Here is a 27,679-nt window from a genome sequence, read left to right as displayed (position 1 = left end):
GGGCGGAGGGTGCGGTCCGCACCGGGCAGCACTTTGCCGGGGGTGGCGCTGCGGAGGTGGCAGTTAGAGAAAAAAAGTTAATTTCTTTCAGTGTTTTTTTCGTCATTTTTTTTGTTGTTACCAAATACCCAGGTACCTATGCAGGTTCTATGCATGGGTGACGCAAGCGCAAGCTTTCTCAATAACTGTTATTTATTTATATTTTTTTTATAATGGATTGCAAAAATAAGAGGGCGGCAAATTTGGAATCCGCACCGGGTGCTAGTGACCTATAATAATAATATAATAATAAATATTGGACAACATAACATACATTACTCTGATCCCAATGTAAGTACCTAAAGCATTTGTGTTTTGGAAATCAGCAGTAACGACGGTACCACAAACAACCAGACCCAAGACAATATAGAAAACTAATGAACTTCTTCTACACCGGCTCGGCCGGGAATCGAACCCGGGACCTTGAAGTGGCGTACCCATGAAAACCGGTGTACACACAACTCGACCACGCAAGTTGTCAAATATGCTACGCCACTGGGCCCATGGCCTACCTACTTAAATAGGTCAGGCTTATTTCAATATAAGCAATAAAATTTTGTGGTTACAACATTTTTACATTTAATTAAACATACAATATTTATATCAACGAATACAATTTTATTTATTCTGTTTGAACTAAAAGTAGAACTAAACATTTCAACTCAATCGTTTGTGTGAATTTGCTTTGTAATTTATTTGCGTTTAAAAGTGAACCGAGATGACCCAGTGGTTAGAACGCGTGCATCTTAACCGATGATTTCGGGTTCAAACCCAGACAAGCACCACTAAATTTTCATGTGCTTAATTTGTGTTTATGTGTCTTGCTCGGCGGTAAAGGAAAACATCGTGAGGAAACCTTCATGTGTCTAATTTCAATGAAATTCTACCACTGTATCCTCCAGCCCGCATTGGAGCAGCGTGGTGGAAACTACTCCAAACCCTCTCCTCAACGGAAGAGGAGGCCTTAGCCGAGCAGTGAGAAATTTACAGGCTGTTAATGTTTTAATGTATGTTATGATATTTGCACGATCCATACTAATAAGTGGAGTTAAACAAAATTGTAGAATTATAAATTAAATTAATTTATTTTTTCAAATGAATCACAAACACTCTAAAACTGATTAAAACTGCATAGACTTATATTTCTCGTTTATAGAAATCAATTAAACGCGGCCTGTTGGTCTTGGCACAACGCCGAGCGAAATAAAATATTTTTCTCATTTAAATATAACCATTACATTAAAGTAACTGCCTTATTCATTCCACTGCTGAGCATAGACCTACAAACATTTGAGATGAAGTTAGTAGAGCTTACTCCACCACGATGCTTCATTGCTGGTCGGTGGACTCACGCAGGTTTCCTCACGATGTATTCCTTCAACAGCGAGCACGAGATCCATTACAAATCAACTAAGCAAGTGAATTCAGAGTCTTTTTGGTTGGTCAGAGTCATCGATTAAGATTCACGTCTTGTAATCACTGAGCCATCGCGGCTCTTTCTCAACAATAATATTGAATCGACATCATTAAAGTAATAATAAAGTAGATATTTTTGCTTCCGGATATAATTATTTGGTAAAGTCATAATTTCTTAAGTAAGGAATATAAAACTAATTTTAATTTAACTTGTATAATATACGTGCACTTTTGGCCAATCAGGTCAATGTATTGAGAAGGTATTTAAATTTATATGTGCGCGCGGGTAACGTCGCGTGTTCAGCTAGTTTTACTATACTCTTCATTGTTTTGGTTTCGAATAATAAAAACACGAAAAAAAAAAATCCAAGTTTGTTGCTACGGAAATCCAGTTTACTAACAGAAAAATAATTAAGCTTTAGAGACAATGGAACCTCCCACGAAGCCTTTTAAAAATACCTGTAATTAAAATATTGTGGAGAAACACAAACGAGAAATACTATCGCTATGTGAAAGCTTCAAAGCTATGTTCAGAATGTAGATTGTACTAAGAAACTGAAAATGGACCGGATGGTAAGTCACCGCTGCCTATAAACAAGGTACTGTAAGAGATATTCATCATATATTTTTATGCCTGTACTTCAATAGCTCACTTCCCTTCAAAACAATACAGCAATTCTAAGTACTGCTATTAGGCAGTAGAATATCTGATGAGCGGGTGGTACCAACCAGGCTTACTTACTTACCAAGTAATGTTGTGTTTGGGTTTTTCGGTCAGTGAGCCAGTGTAACTCAAGAACAAGGGTATCAATTGGTATCCCAACGATGTAAGGGATGTTAAATCTTAAAATGCCAATGTCTATGAACGGTGACCACTTACCATTAGGACATCAACATTTGCAAAATCAATGATTTCTAATAATTTAATTACATGTAATGTTGATATGAGTTTAATGTTTTCCGGAACAAAAATATCGTATATCCTCTTGAAAAATTGCTTTTAGAAGAGTTTAAAAAAAATTGAATAAAATGTAACTTAAGCCAGTATTGAAGAATTTATGGCGACACACGACCCACTTTAAGTGTCAGTGACGAATAGCCCATTTTGTTTTAGTACCCACTATAACTAACGGAGAGTTTTTCCGTATTTTTACAAGAAACGAGAACAGTACGTATTTTATCTAGATCAGAACATCCGGTTATTCATAGGGAGGAAACAGCTTTTGCATTTGCAATATGTAAATATCTGTCAATATCTATCAGAGCAGAGATGGCCCAGTGGTTAGAACGCGTGCATCTTAACCGATGATTTCGGGTTCAAACCCAGGCAGGCACCACTGAATTTTCATGTGCTTAATTTGTGTTTATAATTGATCTCGTGCTCGGCGGTGAAGGAAAACATCGCGAGGAAACCTGCATGTGTCTAATTTCAACGAAATTCTGTCACATGTGTATTCCGCCAACCCGCATTGGAGCAGCGTGGTGGAATATGCTCCAAACCTTCTCCTCAAAGGGAGAGGAGGCCTTTAGCCCAGCAGTGGGAGAATTTACAGGCTGCTAATGCTAATGCTAATGCTAAAAAAATCTATCAGACGATAGGTTCGCTTGAAATCAATATCAAAATATTATTTATTTAAGTAGGCTCATAGAAAAGTTGATAAAAACGTAAACCACCGGTTCGGAAAGTAGATTCTACAGAGAAAAACCGGCAAGAACCTCAATTACTATTTTCCACCATTTTTATTACAGACTATTTCAATTAAGTATTTATTTATATCCTGCCTAGAAATCAACAAATACCAAGTCCACGCTTTTTTCATCTTTATTATTATCCTGGAATTAGTAATATGCCTTATTTATCAATTTTTAAATTGCAGCAGCATTAAATGTTTTTAATAAGCTAAGTTAAAAATAACAGTGGAATCTTGTTACAGAAACGAATACCGTAACAGGAAGGATGTATTAACTCTGCGAAGCCGGAAACTAGGTGTTATTAGTTTACATTTCCTCCTGAAGTACAATAATTTATAAAAAATGCAAGCATAAGATACACCAAAGGCTAGGACAACATGTCTGTGGAGCTACAAATATAACTGTAAAAATGTAAATATCCCACTGCTGGGCGATCTCTTCATTTGAGGTGTTAGCCCAGCAGTATACCTTTCCAATATGCAGTTTTTCTATACACATACAGGTTTATACAAGATTTATATAAGATTGATACCAAGAAATCAGCCATTGCGGAACATCTTCTGGAAGCCGGGCCGAACCATTGGATCGAGTTTCATAATGCTCTGATACTCGCGACAGAACGCCATTACATACCCCGATTGGTACAAGAAGCCATTGAAATTACTAAAAAAGTTAATTTCAATAGAGAGGATGGGTTTCAACTGTCGGAAATCTCGTGAACAAGACATTCGTAGCTTATATCGAAATATCGAGCTCTACCAAAAAAAAAAAATGGTAAATATCCCGTTTCAAACACTTATAGTACATGCAGGTTTACTTGTGCTGTCTTCCCAGGGACATAATTCGATCGAAGTGTTCGCAAAGTCTTATTTTACATAATATATTTTCAAAAGGTTTCAAAAGAAAATTATATAAAATGGACAGAAATTCAATTAAGCGATTGTTTTTATGAATGCTATTGTATTATAGTGAAATAAAAAAAATATAATTAGCAACGGTGTACAAATTAATTAATAAATAAATAATTAAAATTTGGACTTGTAACGGAAAATTTGTGTTACTTTATATCGATCAAATCTTGCAAGCTGAATTCCACCCCCATCCCTCCTTCTCTTCGTGTAGAGTAAACGCGTAACGCGATTTTCACGCACGATCAATTAGGTCAATGCATTTTTATGGTAAGCATAATCTGATCTGTGCTCAGGATTAGCTAAAGACGAAGAAACTCCTCAAATTTCAACGTTTTTGTGTAAAATTTAGATAGCATAGAATAATAAAGCTTAAATACTGTACCATACTAATGTACCAAATACTGAGGTTTGCGGTTCCTCACAGCTGTGAAAAAATCAAACCTCTAAAGTCTTCGCAATAAAAATATATGGCCCTTTATGTCTCACTTCCCATACATTCGCAAAGGGAATCAAAACCTATAGGGTCCCGTTGACCTAGAATCGTGAAACTTGGCAAGCAGAAATATCTTGTAGCATAAGTATAGGAAAATATCCGAAGACAGATAAATTTTTTTTAAGTTGTTACATCAATGTTTGTGTATCTATCTGATAGTACGGATTTCTCAGCTCACGCATTCAAATTACACTAGACCGGGTTTTTACTACTAATTTAGTGAAGTTTTTGGTTAATAAAAAGTAATATTTTTTTAGCATTGAAGTCTAACATATCATCGGTATCCTTCTGCCCTTACCCTACTTTTATTTTAAGACATGTCTTTTTCTTTCATACTTATCTGTCTGATGTAACATTCTTTCCAGCCATATCGTCTTTCACACAATCCATCCATCATTTCTTTGGTCGTCCCCTACCTCTATATCCATCCACGTCCATGCTCAAGAACTTCCTCACAACATCCAACAACAGTCTACATTCCTCCGCATAACATGCCCATACCACAACAGCCGGTTTCCACATAGCTTCTCGGTTATCAGTGCCACTTTCAAACTTCCTCTTATGTACTCATTCCTTACTCTATTCGCTTAACGCCACACAATCCTCTCATAGTTCTCATCATGCAGTTGTCTTTCAGTCATCCCTTTTGTAGCCCAACATTCTGATCCGTATAGAACAGCAGGTCTGACCATGGCCTTATAGGTCTTAAGTTTAACGGGAACACGGGGGTCACAAATTGTTCCCGTAATCTACCACCATTCCATACACCCTGTGTTAATCCTGTGCTTCACCGTTCGATCTGTTTGGCCACCGCCTTACCGAACTGACCCGAGATACCAAAGTCGGAGGAGACTGAAAGAGACGCGCTATCAAGCGCAATGGCTTCAAGACCGGAGAGACCGCCGAAATCATAGAATATGTCAAATTCATTCATTCATTCAGTCTATTACTAGTTCCACAAACAAGGCTTTAAAGTATGGTAACATCTTCTAGGTGATTTAATACTTCTTTAAGCGTGTCTAAGTCAGAGTTAAGTCAAAAATCTTTATTCAATATGTAATTGATTAGTATGTAAGTGTATGTAAGTGATTAGACTTGCTTATTGATAGTAGAAGAGCCGAGATGACCCAGTGGTTAAAACGCGTGCATCTTAACCGATGATTTCGGGTTCAAACCCAGGCAGGCACCACTGGATTTTCATCATTCGTGCTTAATTTGTGTATAATTCATCTCATGCTCGGCGGTGAAGTAAATAATCGTGAGGAAACCTGCATGTGTTTAATTTCAACGAAATTCTGCCACATGTGTATTCCACTTACCCGCATTGGAGCAGCGTGGTGGAATATGCTCCGAACCTTCTCCTCAAAGGGAGAGGAGGCCTTAGCCCAGCGGTGAGAAATTTACAGATTGCTAATGTATTGATAGTAGTAGTCGAAATCTACCGCCGTTTCTTAAATTAATACCTCGGACTGAGAAGAACCGGCGGAAGAAACTCAGCGGGATATATATATTTTTTTAATTTCATTTTCACATTTAAATCCTGTATTCAATCCTTATTAACCCGACGGGTTGCGAAGCTTATCAGACAATACGTCATAGCCATTCCCGAATCTCGCTCGAGTGCAAACCGTTGTGAGAACCTGTCACTGGTATCAGACACCTAAATTTCTGACGTTCTATATTTGAAAATTTTAAAGCGACAATAGCTCAAAGTACGTTACGTACTGACCAATTAGTTTATCGTCGTGCTTATTTTAAATCAAAACGATAATAAACCCTTTTGGAAGGCCTTCTTTATTCCTTATGTCACGAAAATTTTGCTATTGTGTGTGCTTGTGTGTATGTCATAACACAGTATAAAACAGCGTCACTTATCGCTGTCTGTCCCTGTGTGCTTAGATCTTGTAAAATTACACAACGGATTTTGATGCGGTTTTTGTTTAATAGATAGATTTATTTAAGAGAAAGGTTTAAATGTATAATTCATGCACATTATAGTAGATAAACTCTGATAAATTTAAAGGTTTCTGAAGTGATGCCGTAAATAAACACATTTTTTGCGCTTACATTACAAACGCTGGCTGAACCCAGATAGATCAAAATAATGCACTACAGTATTGTACACCTTCAAAAAAGTCCGTGATGGTATATGTCTGTCTCATAGGGATAATCCACAATAACCATTTTTTATCCTTTACTTTTTAGTACGTGAAATAATGGCTTATTTTCAAAGCGATTTAATCCAATTAAGTATATTCTATCGTATTGTGAATTTAATATAGATCAATATGGCCCTCTACATGTAATTTAAATGAATATTTTCGAAGATATTACAGATTTAAAACGAGGACATAGCGGTTTGTATTTTCTAATGACTGAAAAACTGTGAACGTTCTAAGACATTCTTATAGAATATTTAGTATCAGCATTGACCCGTGCGAAGCCGGGCGGGTCGCTAGTATGTATGTGTGTGTGTGTGTTATGTGTTAGCTTATGCCATACAATATATTATTAGTATTTAGTGGCTGGGCTGGCGCTCATTAGATTGGGAATATTTTTTAAGAGAGATAACATTTATTGTTATGTTTAATATTTCTTGCAGCGCTAATGTATGTTGGCGGTGGTGGTCCTCACCATCACCACCATCAGGTGCCTCATTTGCCGAAAATATTTAAGTATTATTAAAAGATTTAATCCTTGGATACAAAGTGCACAAGCATGTGCGCAAACACAGGTCCAGAATCAGATACGATAGAAAACAGTTCAAAGGCAATCCAATAATTTTAGCGCCCAATCGGGTGTTAGAACCCAAGATTTCGAGGTCTGTAAAATAAACAACCAAATAGAGAAACTCCTCCTTATTTCAAGTCGTTTATTGAAGATGAAAAATTTTAAAGATTTCTTATTGTATTCATTAATATTTATTCAAATGTAAATTCAATGAGCATTTATAATAAATTGTGATGTTCTTTCAAATATCGATTGCTTCTTTTTATTGAAGTATGCTCAATGAAACTTGAAGTAATTTAAAAAGGGCAGACTTGCCCTTTGTGTTTTATTAGACTCCCTTTAGAATTTTTGTTAAGTGGTTCATTCGAATATGGACTACTTAAAATTTAAGTTAGTAACTTGGAATGAAGTGTTCATCATCATTGACATTTGATGTTTCACTGTGATTTTAATTTATTTCTTTAAGCTTATTGTCGTGGGTTAGAGAGTGTTATTTTTTTTTATGATATCGGTACACGGGTGAGCAAATGGGCCACCTGAGGGTAAGTGGTCACCACAGTCCATAGACAATGGTGTTGTAAGAAATATTAACCATTCCTTATATCAGCAATGCGCCACCAACCTTGGGAACTAGGATGAGTTACAATTTTGAGTACTGCTGTTTGGCGGTAGAATATCTGTGGGTGGTACCTACCCAGACGGGCTTGCACAAAGCCCTACCACCAAGTAAAAAAAAAGTACTAGTAGAAAAGTAAAGCAAGTAAAGTACCTACTTATTGCTGAACGAAGGATTAGTGTTGCCAGTTTTGCCTGGTAATGTTTTCGTTCACTGATAAAATTAATTATAAACGTATTGTTAAATTGAGCACATGAAAATTAATTTCGTATTGTTCGGATTTCAACCTTTTGATTAAGATGCGTTTCAACCACTGGACCACTGAGATTCCATTTTCAAATTTTTTGAATGTGTAAAGAATTTATTTTTCTTAAATCACAAGTGTCGTTTACAATGAGACATTTTTGTAAATTCAATTTTAAACCTCTGATGTATAGTCAAAGATATAACAATTTAAAAATAAATTAAAGCTAACTTAGATATAAATATAAGTATATAAAAAAACAAAAACACAAAAAAAAGAGTTTTTTTTTTATTACATAAGTAGGCGGACGAACAATGGACGCGCTGTAATAAATATAAGCTATTCACCATAAGCGATCTAGCGTTTATGTTTATATAGTTTGATTAGATGTATTTAGCGCTGCAGCGCACTTTTGTTTTAATTTCGTATTTGAGCATGTTTGTGGGTGGATGTTATTTTGCTTTGGACTGCAATAAGCCATGAAGTCTATTTTATGAAGCCAAGTATCATATTTCTACTATCTTGTTCCTCGCTGTAATGAAGTAACGTATCGCCATACTTTTTTAATATCAAAACTTCACGCAAGAGTGCATCGCCCTTTAAAATCAATGACGTCACACGATGACGTCGTTTAATGTAACTTTTCTTATTAGTTCTAAGCCCGTCGCCGATGTTACAGTTGCAATTTATTTGACAAGGAACTCATATCATAATTAAAAGAAGCGTTTCATTTGTAACAAAATAATGAAAACTTCTAATTACTCCAAGTGTTTTGTGAGATCAAATAAAAACAAAACAAAATATTATTTACTTGAGTGCACTCATAAAATTACATTTGAATCGTCATGTTACATTTTTGAACTAAATGTTCGGAAGTAGATTTTACCGAAACCTCAGTAGTCTCTTTCCCACCATTTTAATAACAGTGCTTATGTCAATAAAGTAGCCGAAATGGCCCAGTGGTTAAAACGCGTGCATCTTTACCGATAATTTCGGGTTCAAACCTCGGAAGGCACCACTGAATTTTCATGTGTTTAATTTGGCTGGTCTCCGTATAGATTGGTATCCGTGGCCGAAATCGGTCAGAACGATATCACCATCAACACTGACCTAAGATGGCCTAGCAGTTGGAATGCGTGTATCTTTACTGATAATTGCAGGTTCAAACGCCACTGAATTTGTAAGTGCTTTAGTGTTTGTAAGTCATATCGGTCGCTTGGTGGTGAAGGAAAATACCGTTCGAAATCTGCATGGTTTAATTTTGAATGAAATTCTGCGACATTTGTATCCAACCCGCATTTAAGCAGCGTGACGGAATTCCGCACACATTCCCTTCAAAGGGAGAGATGGCCAGCCAAGAAGTGAAACATTTATTTTACTATAACAATAATACATTAAATATAAGTATTGGTTTGTGTGTGTATTTCTCAGAAAGAAACATCTTAACCGACACCACGAGCATGACAACTTAAATCCTTTTACGATGGAGTAAAATTTTGGGAAAGGAAATTGCCTTTTCTCGATGTGTACATATAAAAGAGGCCACTCACTAACAGATAGGCTGTTTCTTTCCTATTAGAAAATAAAATGCGCTATTCAATACATTTACTCACACATATAAAATAATTTACATGGACAGATGTACGTACGTGTGTGTATTCTAATTTTTTTGTTTTAGAATGAGCTGTTTTAGAATCTTAGGTCATTTCAGGGCTCTGTAATATGGGTGGGGAAGGAAGTGGAGCCTTTTTCTTGATTTTGACATGGTTACTCGAATCAAAGACTGCTAAACTTTCAAGGACTATATCACAGCACTGGAAATATGTGTGCGTGAAAACAGAACTGCATATCTGTCATAAGTCAAGATAGATCAGATGCATCTCTGGCATATAATAATTGTACCCAAAAACCAAATTCCGGATTCCGGATAAAAAATTAGGTGATCACGTTTTGCTGGCCCCATACGAATAAGAGAGTCTGAGATCTGCTTATTGTAAGTATAAGCTTTTTGAAGATATACCTCTTCTTCTTGAAGAAGATTTGTGCAACCATCGTTCTATAATCACTGGACCAAAATTGGCTTACGCTATTAATATAAGAACATCACTCACTCACCCTTCAAACTAAAACTCAAAAACACTAAGTATTACTGTTCGGTGGTAGACTACAAGCTTGCACAAAGTCCTATCACCAAGTAAAATGTCTGATATCCACAACGCCCAGGAACAGTAAAAGCAAGCATAAAACCAGTAACTAAAAACTTTAGATCAATAAATAGCTGCATACTTTTAATAGTTCGAATTACAATGGTTTCATTAGTACTACAGTAGTCTATAGGGCAGTGAGGTATTAAACAATCATCTCGGAGATGGAAATTCCCTTCGGCTTTCAAGAAAGGAATGATTGAAGTTACGTCACAATATTGTGTGTTGTAAAGAGGTTAGTTTCGTTTGTTCGTTCTACTAATCCGATTGATATGAAAACTTCATATTATTTTAGGCTCTCTATTGTTTCTCCTTGGTCAAGTTTTTTTTTAATTTTTTTTTTAGCTAATGCTCAATACTCAACACAAGTGTAGTAATATTTATATTTGTTGACTTTCCATAAACCTATGTCATTTTGATAGTGGAAAACTGTGTTTTTGTTAGACTTTCTCGGTGAATACTAGATTTAATATAGTCAAATAAAACAAATTCACTTCTCACCATCTGTACGCTTAGACCTTTTCAAATACGCAAAGGAATTCGAAGCGGTTTCATCAATAAACAGAGTGATTCAAGAGAAAGTTTTATACGAGTATGTAATACATGCATATTTTAGTAGAAAATGGCCTAGAATTTTAAATTTCCAAGTCGAATAAGTAAGATCTATTTTTCTTATTATGTGTGGTCTTCGATCTAAAAGGTATATAAAGGTATACCTTTACTGTAGCCATGTGAAGCCGGGACGAGTAGCTAGAATAATATAATCCATCATAATAAATTTAAACAAAGTTTTGAATGTGTTTGTCGAATCATACTCGTATAATTTAATTGAGATTTTGCATATCTTTTGCGGCTTTGCTTTCATAGTTATGAGCCGAGATGGCCCAGTGGTTAGAACGCGTGCATTGCAGGTTCAAACCCAGGAAAGCACCACCTAATTTTCATGTGCTTAATTTGTATTTATAATTCATCTCGTGCTCGGCGGTGAAGGTAAACTTCGTGAGGAAACCTGCATGTGTCTAATTATAACGAAATTCTGCCACATCTGTATTCCACCAACCCGCATTAGAGCAGCGTGGTGGAATATGCTCCCAAACCTTCTCCTCAAAGGGAGAAGAGGCCTTAGCCCAACAGTGTTGTGGATTTTTGGACATCTAGGTTGTGCGGGTGAAACTTAGAACAAATTACATTTGCGCGTTTGCCTATTTATATTATAAGAAATCAGACTGCTATTAAAGGTCTCTTGACAAATAATAAAATTACATTATATTTAAACAAAGTCTTCGTGATATCCAGCCTTACATTTTAACCACAAGACCAAACATTGCGGCTGTCTGATTGAGGCCATTACCCCAATTCTCATTTAATAAATCATATTTTAAGTAGTAAAAATATGACCGTGTGAAATTTATTCTGCTTTGAACAACATATTATATACATCGTGTAGCGTTATTAATGGATAACCTTTTACCTACAGATGGTACGTCGTGACAGTTTAGAAAATGACAATTTATGCTCTGTTAAAGACCAAGGCTTTCGACCTTTTTGGAAATAATAAAAAAACTTAAGTGTTACTTAAGCATTTATAATATTAAGTACAGAATTAAAGGGAGCCTAGATGGCCCAGTGATTAGAATGCCTGCATCTAAGCCGATGATTACGGTTTCAAACCCAGGCAAGCACCATAAGTGGTTAATACATATTCAAGTTCATTTACATCTGTTTGTCATGTCTTACAAATACAATACATTGTTCTTGGGAGTTCTTAAATGGTGTGTAATTGTTAATTCAGTGAGCCGAGATGGCCCAGTGAGTGATTAGAACGCGGGCATCTTAATCGATGATTTCGGGTTCAAACCCAGGCAGGCACCACTGAATTTTCATGTGCTTAATTTGTGTTTATAATTCATCATTCATTCATTCGTGCTCGCCGGTGAAGGAAAACAAAGTGAAGAAACCTGCATGTGTCTAATTTCAACGAAATTCTGCCACATGCGTATTTGACTTTCCATAACCTGCATTAGAGCAGCGTGGTGGAATATGCTCCAAAACTTTCTCCTCAAAGGGAGCGAAGGCCTTAGCCCAGCAGTGGGAAATTTACAGGCTGCTTATGTATGTAATGTGCATTCGGCATATAAAGTAGGTACAATGACAAGAAATTCCGGTCATCAATTGTTACCACTACGTGGTTTTTGAAATAAAACGGAACGTTCCAAAAATGTCAACTATATTTTCAAAGTCGAGTCCCTTTATGTACAGCAGCGAACCAAACGTAAGCGCGATTCAGAAAAAAAAAACATCATAGATTTTCTATGTATATTTTTTATCAAATGCTCAAATGCAAGATGAATAAATTTAGGTTAAACCAAACAAAAAACGTACTGACCACACTCTCGTTTATAAAAAAATGTACACAGATATTTAAAATGCAGATAAACCAGGAATGTTTCTCTTGAAATTTTTCGTCGTCATCGAGAACAATTCCCGAACAATCCACCGCCGCTTAATAAATGAAAATTGGGTGTTCATTGTTCGGGCGTTACGTTTTTTGTATTATTTGGAACCGCTGCCTGTTAAATGTTTATTTTTTTATTGTATAGTAATTATGGTTTAGTCAGCGAATTGTTTTAGTATGTTTTTTTTTTTTTAATTATTCCAGCGCAATAATTATTATTACTTTGTATTGTTGTGTTCTGGTTTGATGAGTGACTGCATATCACTATATGACATCGAGAAATTGACTGCTTCGTTGGTGTAAACCTAAGAGGTCATTGACCCCAAAGTCCTAGACTTTTGTTACGGAACTCTTTATATATTATTGGTGTTTGAGAAGTAAATACATCAGTGTCAAGCGGTCACGAGCAACATGGCATCGATATTGACTGCCTCCTTGATCTAAACCTAAGAGGTCATTGACCCCCAAGGTTCTAGATTTTTGCTACGGAACTCTTTATATAATTAGTGGCAATGTTCATATTCTCGCTCTTTAAAAATCAGATCGACAAGGTTACATTCGTTTCTCGAAATTAAAATTCAGCTGACGCTCGCAAACAGAACTTCCATAGCACGGGTCTTTTGTATTAACAATGAAAAGATACCTCATAGTTTTGCAACGTGTGTTTTTCACCTCGTATTCGAAATGATTGCGGTGTCCATGATATCTTTGATGCGGGACTGTGAAATATGATGACGTCATAAATATTTGAAAATCGTTATTATTGGTGAAATATTGTTGAATGCGTTTTTAACTACAGACAAACGTGTGATTTTTTTTTATAGATTTTTTTATGGCATCGGTGAGCATTTTTAAGAATTTCTTACATAACCAAAGCGCCACCAACCCTGAGAACGGAGATGTTATTTTCCATACCCTGTAGTTATACTGGTTCACTCACCCTTCAAACCAAAATACAACGATACTATGAATTGTTGTTTGGCGGAAGACTATCTAATGAGCCTGGTGACTACAAAGCATTACTACCAAGTAAAACATTATACATTACATTAGCAGCCTGTAAATTTCCCATTGTTGGGCTAATGCCTCCTCTCCCTTGAGGAGAAGGTTTGGAGCATGTTCCACCATGCTGCTCCAATGCGGGTTGGTGGAATACACATGTGGCAGAATTTCGTTGAAAATAGACACATGCAGGTTTCCTCACGATGTTTTCCTTCACCGCCGAGCACGAGATGAATTATAAACACAAATAAAGCATATGAAAATTCAGTGGTTCCTGTCTGGGTTTGAACCCGAAACCATCGGTTAAGATGCACGCGTTCTAACCACTGGGCCATCTCGGCTCATCACCAAGTAAAAAGCTACCCATAAAAGTAAGATCCAGGGGGCGTCCTCGTAATGTTTGAAACTTATTCCTTATATATATTTATTATGTCATACATATGTGGTTTTGTTCCAAATTTATCGCGAATCAGCAGAAAAAGGTTTTAATGGAATTCTCCGAGCTTTTTCCTAATGATACATGAGATTTTTGTAAAAATAAAACAGTGTCCGTTTTAAAGTCAAACGTGTGGTCGTTCTAAGTATGACGTTTCTATAGTTTCTTTCTGACATATCGCTGTAGATGCGCTTTGGAACTTTGCCAACGTCTGTTACAATTAATACCAAACTTTGACACGTAGCAAACTTTTGGCGGCGATAATTTTCGATATTGGATACGGCTGAGATTTGAGAAGCTGTGACCTAAATTATATGCTGCAGATATTTACAGAACTAAAAAGTGTTATTACTGGAGAAATTTTGTTACATTCGAGAGTTCGATATTAGTAAATAATAGAAGCTGAACAAATATTATATATATAGTTCTAAGTGATTAGTTATATATTTGGAAAAGTGTTCTTTATTTGACTTATACTTACAGGCCATTTTTGCACTAAGAACGCCTCCTCTTTTATGAAGTAGACTTTGACTTATTTTTTTTATTTATTTATTTATTATAAAAAAAGTTTTTACAAAAAAATTAGTTCTCGCCAAGCTGGTATGCTTAACGGCGAGACGCGCTCGTTATTACAGAAAAACAAAAATGTTTTCAGCATAAATACAAATACAGTATTCACTTCCCATAAACATTTGTTTAAATATCATAATGACGACATTTTTTCTTCATCGAGAAACAAATCCCTTAACTTAATCTTTAACAGTTTTCTGCTTATTTAATTTTTTTTGTCTTAGAATTCAATTGAATAATTCCGGAGCAAAAACCAGTAACTTAGGTATTTACCTAGAACTGAATTAAAAAAAAATAATTATCAAGCCCATAGTGTGGAGTATCTATGGATAATGGTCTTCTAAAATTATAATGAGATTTCTAATATTATTTTTTTCTAAACTGAATAGTTTACGCGGGAGACACTTCCAAAGTGGTAAAATGTGTATGTGTGTGTGTGTGTGCATGTCCCTGTAACTTCTAAAATAAGAGAATGATAAAACTAAATAAAATACATGATGTAAATTATCATACAAACCCTTGATGGGCGAGTCCGACTCGCACTTGGCCGCTTTTATACCAAACCGACGACGTTTAATTTGAATAATGTTCACAAAAAACGTTAAATCATTATTAACTTTGTGTAAAAATATTTGATTTCGTAAATGTATACGTAATACTAGGACTGTGTCTCATAAAATATATTCCTTTAAAAAGCCGTTCAAATGTAAAAATATCGTTTATACCAAATGACGAAAATATATTTTGCGTCTAACTGAAAATAAAATACTGAACCTATATACATAAAACACCAATGGTGCGTTATGTTAAGTATCTGCATGGGGTAGCCATGCAGGAGGTAGCACCCTCCTGCCAAGAGTATCGTGTATCTATACATAAACGCGACATCAGAGTCGCCGAGGCTGTACTCTCTCTGATCGAGCACGGAGCAGGACTGGATTGCAGTAATTAGGATTAAAAAAAAAAACTATATACAGTATTTTTTATATATTATATATAACCATATATTATTTTAAATTGAAAAAAAAAGAAAATTATGTCAGTGTGGGTCCCGTCTTCCAAGAAGACGACAAGCTCGAAGTCCAGCGAAGATCTGCTGATGTTTTAGTAAAAATATAAAATAACGCCACAATTTATAAAAATAAAATGTAAAAAAGGCACGGGCAACTGTGAGCCCGTAGATGTTGTATATTAAATAAAAAAAAAGAGTATCGTGTCTATTGACGCACCACACTTTAACGAACTGTGACACCACCCAGATGCATTCACTGGTGGCGTTTATCGGTGACTATCGACTAGGTCTTATCGAATTAAACGTTAAGCTTGTATCGAGAAGAACCGAAATAATAGTTACCCTTTTCCAATATTTATTTTAAAGAATGTATATCAATCAAGAGTAATTATATTTATATCGTACGATGCCTGGAAATCAATAAACATTAAATTCACGATTTTTTATCTATACTGATATCATAAATGTGCAAAAGTAACTGTATAATCGCTAAAAGTGATCATACTTCGGTACAAACAGTAACTCACAGTAATTTCACGGCTAAATCATTGACTCTGAAATTAATTAATTTTTGTTTGAATTAAACTTGAACTTGAAGCCTATAACACAAGCAAAGCCGTGGCCAAAAACAAGTCATTAATATAATCTTATATTGAGTAATATCCCTTATTTATATTTCTAATAACATATTTATGTCACAATTTTACGTATAAATAAAATATAATTTTTAAAATGTGAAACATCCAAAGTAATAAATAAAAGCTTGGAGCGAAACGCCGGCAATAAAAGTAAAACTTCGAAGCTAGAGAAACATAAATATTTGTCGAACGCTTCAAACGTCGAGACAAATAAATGTGAGTTTGACTTGCTTTAATAATCGCCTACAAATATAGCAGAAAATAAAAAAAAAAAAATTTTACCTATTTCATTTCTGATATTTGAGTATAATGGAAATTATTTGTAAGTAATTCGGAAATCATTTTTCGGAAATTGAAAATTTAATCCGTTTGATATTATATTACGATGGAAATATTAAGGAGCAATTTTTTCTTCCATAGAATTCGACTGACAGTCAATCCATTTTTTTTTTGTTTTCATAAAATTCTTCAGTCCGTTATGGTCAGGTATATTTTTGACTGAGGTGTGGTCGTACTATGACAAAATTATCCTAGCCGAATATAGCCGTGACGCATACTCTCAAGAAAGCCTAGCCAATGCACAAAGGACACACTTATGCAAGTCTGCGTGCAAACACAAGTGTACTGTTTCTCGAGAGATCCCTAACTCTTACATGCAACGGCAAATACGATACGACATTATAGAGTTCAGGTACAGTACCAACGAAATTACATACTTTTCGAGTCTAAACATTGCTAATTACTGGGCTTCTATCGAAAGTTTCTCGACGTAAAATCTACAAAATCTTTCCGACGGCCTAGTGGCTTGATTGCAGGATTTCAGAACCTGCGACCTTATAACCTATTTGACCAGCAAAGTTAGTAATCTAGGATCTTCAAAATCTTATTATAAACTTGTAAACCTCAAATATCAAGGCTGTTGTTTCATGTATTACGATATACGCATGTCATAAATAAAATCTGGAGGCAGTAAGTTTCTTTAATGCGTTACTGAACACTGGATTTCAAGTTAGACTTTATTTGGAGTATTGCCAGGTCCGCTTGATGAAATTTCTATTAATGTACGTAACGTACTACATTTGGAACAACGTTATCAATAATATTTTTTTCTCAGAAGAGCCGAGACTAACGGAACACGCGAAATTAAAACGAAGATTGCTTCGAACCGAACCCAGTGAGTTTTCACGTCCTTTAATTTAAATTTGAAATTAATCTTATGCTCAACAATGAAGGAACTTTAGGAAATCAGTCACATGAAATTCTGACATGTTAGGAAATTAAATTATATCAAATCAAATTCCTCTATTCAATATAGAAGTTATTACACTTATATTGTCAAATTAAATACTACCACCGGTTCGGGAAGAATATACCCTGATCTGAGAAGAACTGGTGAAAGAAATTCAGCGGGTTTTGGGGTCAATTTATGATTGAAATCAACATAAATACAAAATCACAAAGACATATCTAGGAGGCTACGAATTATGATCTCACTAATTGTCTGATAACATTTTGCACACTAGCGTTCTTTAACATATATTTTTTTATTTGGCAACAGATATATAGACACAAAAGACACATTTTTTAAGCTTTCATAGATAAGAGCGAGTGTTGCCAGTCTCTAAAAAGGAGCAAATTAAAGTATGTCCATATAATCTTGGTACCGTAGAATCTCATCGGAATGTTCATAAAGTAGGAATACTCATAGTTTCATCACAATTTTATAAAAAAATAATACATGTAATATCAACAATAACTTTGATAATAATATCAAGTTCCTCCGCAAAGACATTCTTTCATGAACGAGGTATTCGATTAAACAAACTTTGACAAACATTCTTAACTTCAAGCTGCAATCTCACGGTAAAATAAATATAGGCCAATGAAGCCATCGATATAGTTCATGGGCTATATTTTCATTGATTTTCAGGATGTATTTTATATTTATAATTTAATCCAAGCAAGAAGAAGGGGAGACCCTTAGCTCGCTGGGAAAATTATCTGATAGGTTTAGCTGGCAAAAAAATGGGCATCTTTGGAGGAGGCCTTTACCCTAACCGGGGTTCCTGTTTATTTACTTGGTAGTAATTTAGTTGGGCTTGCACAAAGCCCTACTACCAATGAAGACGTCATACCATATAATTTGTTTAAAAGGACTGTTTTAGGTCTTGTTTTTTGTGCAAAATTTTCGTTCCATACATCTTAAAAAAAAATGAGTCACTTGAGGCTAAGTGATCGCCATCTATTGACATCGGCGCTGTAAGAAAAATTAACTATTATTGTTTATTTTATTATTACACTACCTGCAGTTTATATGCCTGCATCTACACTGGCTCAGGCTTCAAACCGAAACGAAATAAGTGTTCCTGTTCAGTTAATATCTGATAGGTATTTGGTACCTACTTCTTGATATATATGTGTATTTTATATTTACATTTATTTATTAGTTGTAGTTATAAATTAATGTTATTTTATTTAGAGCCGAGATGGCCCAGTGGTCAGGCACCACTGAATTTTCATGTGCTTAATTTGTGTTTATAGTTCATCTCGTGCTCGGCGGTGAAGGAAAACATCGTGAGGAAACCTGCATGTGTCTAATTTCAACGAAATTCTGCCACATGTGTATTCCGCCAACCCGCATTGGAGCAGCGTGGTGGAATATGCTCCAAGCCTTCTCCTCAACCTTCTTCTCCTCAAGGGAGAGGAGGCCTTTATCCCAGCAGTGGGACATTTACGGGCTGCTAATGCTAATGCTAATTTATTTATAATTACAGCACCATCCACCTCATATTCCATTAGCTAACCTAGCTTACACCGTTGGTTGTGGAAGAGATCGAATAAAAATAAAAGTACCCACCAGGACGGGCTGGCACAAAACCCCACTACCAAGAAAATTAATCCAGTCAACTGTCAAATCAATACATAGGTACAACCTCCTTGATGAGAATTATTTTGAAATAAAACTAGTTTTTAACGGATTTAATCGCGTATATTAATTATTTTAACATCCCGACGTTTCGAGCACTTTGCAGTGTTCGTGGTCACGGGCAGACTGCCCGTGACCACGAACACTGCAATATACGCGATTAAATCCGTTAAAAACTAGTTTTATTTCAATGTGTAATAATCGCGAAAATCTAAGACAACATTATGAGAATTATTTTTTTATTTCGTTCTTAAATTGTTGATTATAATATAGCATGACCTAATACAGTATGTATGTTTCGGTCTGCGTTATCTCCCAACTTATTTGCATAAATAAGGGACGTGGGAAGGCTGCTAACTTTGATACGAGCATTTGATATTCAAACAGCGAATTTAGTGTCTAACTTCTGACATGTTAGTTTGAATTCTTTAATACGTATTTTTTATTATTTCGACAAGAAATTTAAATATTTAATAAAACTGTAGAACTTTTGGTGTATAAAATGGCAGTTCACACGATATTACTTATTTATCAATTTTGTTTATATGTATAGGAGATACAAATCTTGTTATCTGTAAAATTATATTATATGCAAAAGTGGCTCCGTTTGTCTGTCTTTCACGGCTAAATTACTGAACCGAATTCGATGAGATTTGGTATGAAGCAACTTCGAAACATGGAAGATATTGACAATGACGACTTCCGTGGTCGAGTAGTGAGTACACCGGTTTACATGGGTACGCCACTCCGAGGTCCCGGGTTCGATTCCCGGCTGAGTCGATGTAGAAAAAGTTCACTAGTTTTCTAAGTTGTCTTTGATCTGGGTGTTTGTGGTACTGTCGTTACTTCTGATTTTCCGTAACACCAGTGCTTTAGCTACTTAAATTGGGATCAGAGTAATGTATGTAATGTTGTCCAATATTTATAAATTGGTGACTCTCTATGATCAACCTCTAATACGCGAGCGAAAGCCATAAGCTACAACTAGTACTCTTTATATTTATAAATGAGATTTTTTTTTCATATTAAAAAAAAATGTTTGAGGAGTTATTGGTTAAATAATGATGTCGTCTTCTTGTGTACGTCTAATCAGTATGTCAGAAAGAGACAGAGAACAGCGCTTATAAGTCAGGCAGTTTAAGTTTATGTTACATTATTATCAGCGTGCATTAGTATGGGTGACGCTCGAGCTTACATGATGTTTAAGCGTGCGTGACATGACTAAGAGTACAGACAGCAAAAAAAATAAAAATTAGATTGTTTTTTTTAAGCAAACTTGTTAACTTTACGTTATGGAACTTGGATGAATAGTCAAAATCTTGACTGAACACTTGCATATTGTTGTAAAAATCTACCATAATTTTGTAAAATAACTTTTGAAAAATCGGTGAATAAATGTGACGTCGTAAGATTATTTATTTGAACAGCTGTTGTTGTTTATTGTTTTTTTATATCGTGAATCTTTAGGAATGATTTTAATTTAAAACTAAAACGGCAACGCACGTGCAAGCCTTCCGATGTTGTAGATGTCCTTAGGTGGTGGTCACTTTCCATCAGATAAATAACTCATTTCGTTCTTGGCGGTGAAGGAAAACATCGCGACGACGCCTACTCGTACATGTTTGATGAGAGCCTTGTGGAGTAAGCTTCAAAACCTTCTCATCAAAAGAGAGACCTTTTCCCAGCAATGGAAAATTAACAGAATATTTATTTTTTTATACTTTATGAATATTCTCTAACATAATAAGGGCTTTTATTTTTACATATAAATTTTGGATTACATTCGGTTAATACATGTGATGTAACGCAAGTAAAATTACAGGACAGAGCTAGTATTCTTAATAAAATGATCCAATACGACATTTTCTAATAAGGATACCGTCACATTTTCTTTGAAAGCATACTTTTAACCAAAAAACCACATTCCGTGAGAAAAAAATTTTACTGCACATTACGGAGCGTACTTTAAATAATTAAACATTTTAGACATCCTTACCATAATTACAAGATTTTATGTAAATTAAAAAAATACTTTAAATTAAAAATCATGGTATTTCATTTATGTAAGCAGAGATGCACTCTCATTCCAATAAGATGTTTTACAGCTTTACGTTTTATACGAGGCACGGGAGTATGACTCCTTCAATTCCTTAAATCTGAGGTGCTATTGGGAGTCCCTTGATATGAAAATCCAATTGCTTAAACCAACATTCGAATCTAGAACCTTATGATCTATTACAAACGACTCGATTTAAAGTTGTCATAAATATTTTTTTAGTAAATAAAAAATAGGAAGTTCGTTATCGTTGAAGTTAGAAAACATACGAATATGTTATAAAAAGGCGAAATTGTTTTTCTATAAAGAGAGTAATCTCTAGAAATATCTACCCTATTTCTGAGTGGATAAGGTATAAATTAATTTCTTATATTATAATTTTCTTTATTAATAAACTGCATTCATGTGGAGTCTGGGTGGATCACTAGTAAAATATACGTGAGGTGATTTAGGCTCACTCACCCTTTAGACCGGAACACAACACTGCCACGCTTGTACTATTTTTATTACGTCCGGACAGACGTATGACTCCACTCCACCTGATGGTAAGTGGAAGTGGAGTCCAAACACGAAGACGAATTGTACAGTCAGCTAGAATTAGCTGCACCAGCCACCCTCACCATGCCAGCCCGCAAGATGCCTCTTTACACCTCGTTTGAAGGCATCTAGGATATAAGAGGAGGGGAAAACGTGTGCTGGTAAAGAGTTCCATTTATTGGCGGTGCGACAAAGAAAAGGGTTGCCAAATTTCTTTGTGCGCGATGGAATTGATGTCACAGTTAGGCGGTGACATCGCGAGTTAGCAGCGCACTGTGAAAGAAAGGGGAAGCAGGAATTGGAGATGTATGTATGCTATGAATCCCCTCAACGCAGACCAACCACAGTCCGTGCTTTCTGAAGCACGGGAGGGTAAATAATGTCAGGCATCTAGATTCCAAGGTGCTCCTGAGCACTACACTCGCTACTTTATGTTATATGCTGTCAATATTCTCGAACTTCAGTAAGTAAATGTCTGAGTTCTGGGCTCTTTTCATTTTATAGGAGATTGGGTCACACCACGCTATTCCGGTGCGGGTTTGCGGATACATATATCGAAATTTGATTTTACATGCAGGTTTCCTCACGATATCTTCCCTCACGAGATGAATTATAAACACAAATTCATTAAACATGAATATTCAACGTGTCATTCAAATTTTTATACGTGCCAAGCAATAAATTTAAATCTCCAAAAATTTGGCGTGCTGACGATTCCAAAGTGCTCATAAAGTTAAGCCTACTTGCATAGAGTTTTTTTTTTACACCATATATGAAAACATTTTTGGTCCGATTTTAATAATTTAATAATCATAAATGTTCTTTATCAAAGACCATATACCAGTTCTTTAATAGTAGCCACTAATTTGTAATCAGTTCCAAAAGTTTTTTTTTTTCAGTGGGACCTTATTTGTCTGGGTAAGTATCAGCCTCTCATCAGGTACATCCGTTAAACAGCAATAATGAGTATTGATGTTTTCCGGTTTGAAGGGTGAGTGAGACAGAGTAACACAAGGGACATCTTAGTTCCCAAGGTTGGAGGCACATTGGTGATATAAGGAATGGCTAATATTTCTGACAACACACACACACACAACTGGTTACCTAATAAATAAAACAAATTAATAACAATAATTGACCTCTTGAGCAGGTGAGAGTTAAATTGTACAAAATAACAATGAATGTTTCGTTTAAATTTCACTAAGACTTACATTCATTTAAGCAATCTCTAAAATCACATACTATTCGTGAACTTTGACTTCTTTTTCATTAAGTAAATTCAGTTATCGTCGCTAGTAACTTGTTGAAGCTGGCGCGTTGCCATTTAATGGCTTCAATAACAGCAATACTTGCAACGTTACGTGTTTGCGTACAATCGCATGCATGTGAATTGCATTTTTCGACTATCACCAAAATTTTTACTATACCTTCAAATATTAATTCTTATTAACACAATAATTGTTTACCCATTTTTTACAAACATATTCCAAATTGGTTCGATTAGACACAATTACCTTGACAAGAAACTGGAATTTTGATTTGAACCCAAGATCCTGGGATCTATGGTGGTCCCTAAACCAAAAGACTCTATAATACATATTTTTGATATCAAATCCAAATACAACTTTAAAACTTAATCATTTATAAATCCTCAAATCTTTCCCCGATTTACTTGGGGTTGGACCTAGTCATCCATTCATTCCGGTCAGCCGTCACCATCACATCCAGAACCGTTTCATTGATATCTTTGTTCAATCTTTCTTTTATCTTCAACTTAATCATAAATAAACTTTACATAACGCCCCGGCAACCCCAGCGGATATTAATAAGATAACAAAAAATATTTGAGAATTTCACAGACATGTTTATGTCTTCATTTATTTCGGTAACCTCAGAGGTGTAGAGCCTCTCAAAATCAGAGTTTCAAAACGCTCCGTATATATGACAGAGTAAAGGGTTGTCATAAAATTTTCAAGTATCTGCGTTTTATAGTTTAGGCTATGCTATAATGCTTGACACTTTCACACAATCAATCAAAATATACTTTATTCAAGTAGGCTTTTACAAGCAATTTTGAATCGTCATTTAACAAACTATATTAAGTGAAGTTATCACCGATTCGGAATGCAGATTCTACCGAGAAGAACCAGCAAGAACCTCAGTAGTTATTCATTTACAACATTTAAAATACAAAGTCATGTTAGTTAAATACAATTATATATGTATGTAATATATCCTGCCTGGAAGTCAACAAGTATTAGCTCCACGCTTTTTTATCATCTGTATAATCTTGTGTTAATTACAATACGCTGTCTTAATAGTTGGTAGCGGAAACCAACTATTTGTTTTTTTATACCTATCTTAACTTAAATGCTTATTCTCTAAGAAGTAAATAGTTGTCAGTCAGTCAGGACATTTATTTATTTATGCTATATTGCACCAGCACTTATATTAGCAGCCTGTAAATTTCCCACTACTGGGCTAAGGCCTCCTCTACCTTTGAGGAGAAGGTTTGGAGCATATGCTCCCACGGTGCTCCAAAGCGGGTTGGTGGAATACACATGTGGCAGAATTTCGTTGAAATTAGACAAATGCATGTTTCCTCACGATGTTTTCCTTCACCGCCGAGCACGAGACGAATTATAAACACAAAATAAGCACATGAAATTCCGTGGTGCTTGCCTGGGTTTGAACCCCAAATCATCGGTTAAGATGCACCACTAACCACTGGGCCATTTCGGTACTTAATAATACATTATACTTAAGGATTAACATTTAAAATTTGCATGTATGCAACAGGCGGCCTTATAGCTAAAACAGCGATCTCTTCCAGGCAACCCTTGGGCAGAGGACTGGTTTCAAAAGATATCTGGGAAGGAGTATGATAATTTTGATAAATTATAACAATACATACATATACTTGTATATGTGAATAATAATATGACATGTATGTCCTCCGTATTATATATACGTACTAATTGTCAAGACGATCAGTTTAATTAGACGGTAATTTTCTGTAGCAACGTGTAGTTAACAGTTTTTAATAAATAAACTTTATAAAAAAAGAGGGTGGGGGCAGTGGGGGTAGTAAGGGGGGACCAGTAACATTCATGGTAGCACACGAAAGCGATGCTTCGACTCCTGCCGAAGAGCTAGAGATACTACCACTGGTTATTTAGTAGGCATTCTGGAAACGCCTAAAGATTCTTTCCAGCGAGAAAAAAAGGCGCGCTAGTAATACTATCTATAAAATCGCTTCGTATAGCACACATCAATGGAACGATATCCTAAAAGAGGAAGGGAGACTACGAATACAAACCGAATATGATATAGCCGTACAAAGTTTAGCTTTGTGTTCAAACCAAGCGTGAACATTAGTTAACGTGAAATATCAATGTTTGTCTTAAGCGTAATTATGCGTAAACTTTGTTTGTATTTGTTTAATAATAAACGACTTAATCTTTTAATAAAAAAAAGAGTAAAAATTTATCCTTTATGGGCTATTTACATAAAGGATAATTAAGGATAATTAGCCCAACCCCTAATGGAAAATTAAAAGTATTTTATGTTACGTAATTTTAATATCTATTAGATTCAACGCACCGATACAATTTTTGGGAGAGAAATTTCCCGGGTGATGCATGGTTCCTGTACTAGCTAAATCATGGAGTCTAACGGATATATGTTTCGTAATTTTTGCTAACACCAAGCGACGCATATAATAATTTATATAGATAAAAGATATATATCGCATGAATACTTACAGTGACTGTGAGAGATACTTGGACAGCCCGAGCTGAGAGATCTTGGCGCCTTTGAAACCTTCATTAACGATATTGGTGACGGTCAAAAAATTCTTCGTCATCGTTGATTCTTGAGACACTAAGTTCAAAAATCACAAAAATTTAACACAGATAAAAAATAAAAAAATCTCTAAAGGAATCACTAGAAACAAACTGACACTTACTTTTCTAAATGAAAACACATTCGATTTTTGAATACGGCAACAATTAACGCGCGAACATGTTTTGTTTTTTATTTTTTTTATTTTTTTTTTTTTAATTCTCTCGTCGTTTTACTTTATCACAGTACGATCGTTGTTTATAAATACTTTAACGTTAAATAATGTTCTTTTTTTTAAATCGGTAACAGTTCGTTTTCTTAACCTGAAAAGATATTACATAATTGTAAATATAATTTTAAATTATCACGAATAATATAATTCAAATTCAAGAGTGCTTGAAAATATTCGTTAAATAAACATTTAAATTGTCTCTGTTCTTAATTCAAATTCCTTTTTTATAAAAAAAATAAAGACGTCTTTGACGTTATATTAATAAACGGTGAAAAGAAACGTGTGATTCTATCTGTCAAATACTGTTTCAGAGATATAAAAAGCAATAGAATCATGTAAAGTTTTATTAACATAAGAATTGATAACTTTAAGTGCTTAAATATATACAAATATGAATTAAAAATGGTTACTGTATAAATCTTGACCACGTGGAATGGTGGCAAGAATGCTAGCAGCATTTCCCCGTTGAATCGCAATTCCGATCCTCTGGGCTAAAAACGAACCAGCCCTCCTATCACCAGTGGAGGCAATACTTTTGATGAAGCGTTTTGCACCATTACTCCAAGGGCCAAGTGTTTCGACAGCAAATGGGACAAAAAAGTAATTTGACATAAAATAAATCAACAACTTTTGAAAATTATTAAATATCAATTTTGTTTTTATTTAAAGTCATGTTTGAATTAAAACAATACCAAAAAATAAGTTGTAATAAAACCGTATATAACAGAAAGAGACAGAGAGAGGGTAAAGAGAGGTAAGGAGAGGGCATTATCCTTACGTGACGATTTCTGCCAGTGAACTGGCAGTAAACCTAATCTACTGTAAGCCGCATAGATGAACTTCGTTCCAAATATATCTATACTTTTATATAAATATTACTAGAATAACTAGTTGAAGTTTATAGTACACAAATCTTCACGACAATTTTATCCCCTTAGGAGGTGAATTAAAAAACCAATGTCCAAGGTAGCAAAGAGTTACTTTCAACCTTATAATAATATTACTAACAGTGTTTAAAACGGAATATTTACCATGTTTTTTTTATTTTTATTTTGTGGAGCTCGATATTTCGACATTATCTACGAATGACTTGTTCACGAAACTCGTGTCTGTGATAATAAAAAACATTTTAAAATCTTATATAAAGATATATATATATATATATATATATATATATATATATAAATAAATATTGGACAACATTACATACATTACTCTGATCCCAATGTAAGTAGCTAAAGCACTTGTGTTATGGAAAATCAGAAGTAACGACGGTACCACAAACACCCAGACCCAAGACAACATAGAAAGCTAATGAAATTCTACATCGACTCGGCCGGGAATCGAACCCGGAATTGGCGTACCCATGAAAACCGGTGTACACACAACTCGACCACGGCGGTCGTCATATATATACGTGGGCTACTTGATGGTAAGTCACCATCGCCCATAGACAATGGCGCTTTAAGAAATATTAACCATACCAATGCGCCACCAACCTTGGGAACTAAGATGTTACGTCCCTTGTGTCTGTAGTTACATAAAGATAGTAGACATGATAGATTCTCTTCCATTTAGAATTTTCATAGCTTGTATTCAGATTTATAGGTGAGCTTGTTGGGATTGA

General features: G+C 35.1%; 1 protein-coding gene across 2 annotated transcripts in view; it reads right to left on the bottom strand.

Annotated features, from left to right (window-relative positions):
• Positions 1-26,010, bottom strand: part of LOC125075001 (synaptotagmin-7) — a 322,472-nt gene extending 296,462 nt beyond the window's left edge. For both annotated transcript variants that reach the window (XM_047686531.1, XM_047686532.1), the window contains exons 1-2: positions 25,945-26,010; positions 25,742-25,859 (exon numbers count right to left, since the gene is read on the bottom strand). In XM_047686531.1, coding sequence (XP_047542487.1) covers positions 25,742-25,859; position 25,945 — 119 coding nt within the window. In that variant the 5' untranslated portion in view covers positions 25,946-26,010. The remainder of the gene's footprint in view (positions 1-25,741; positions 25,860-25,944) is intronic.
• Between the last annotated feature and the right edge of the window lie 1,669 nt (positions 26,011-27,679).

This window comes from Vanessa atalanta, chromosome 29 (assembly GCF_905147765.1).
Source record: "Vanessa atalanta chromosome 29, ilVanAtal1.2, whole genome shotgun sequence".
In the NCBI taxonomy this organism is placed as follows: Eukaryota; Metazoa; Arthropoda; class Insecta; order Lepidoptera; family Nymphalidae; genus Vanessa; species Vanessa atalanta.
The sequence above is the reverse complement of the archived record's forward strand: the minus strand, read 5'-3'. Positions and strand labels throughout refer to the sequence as shown.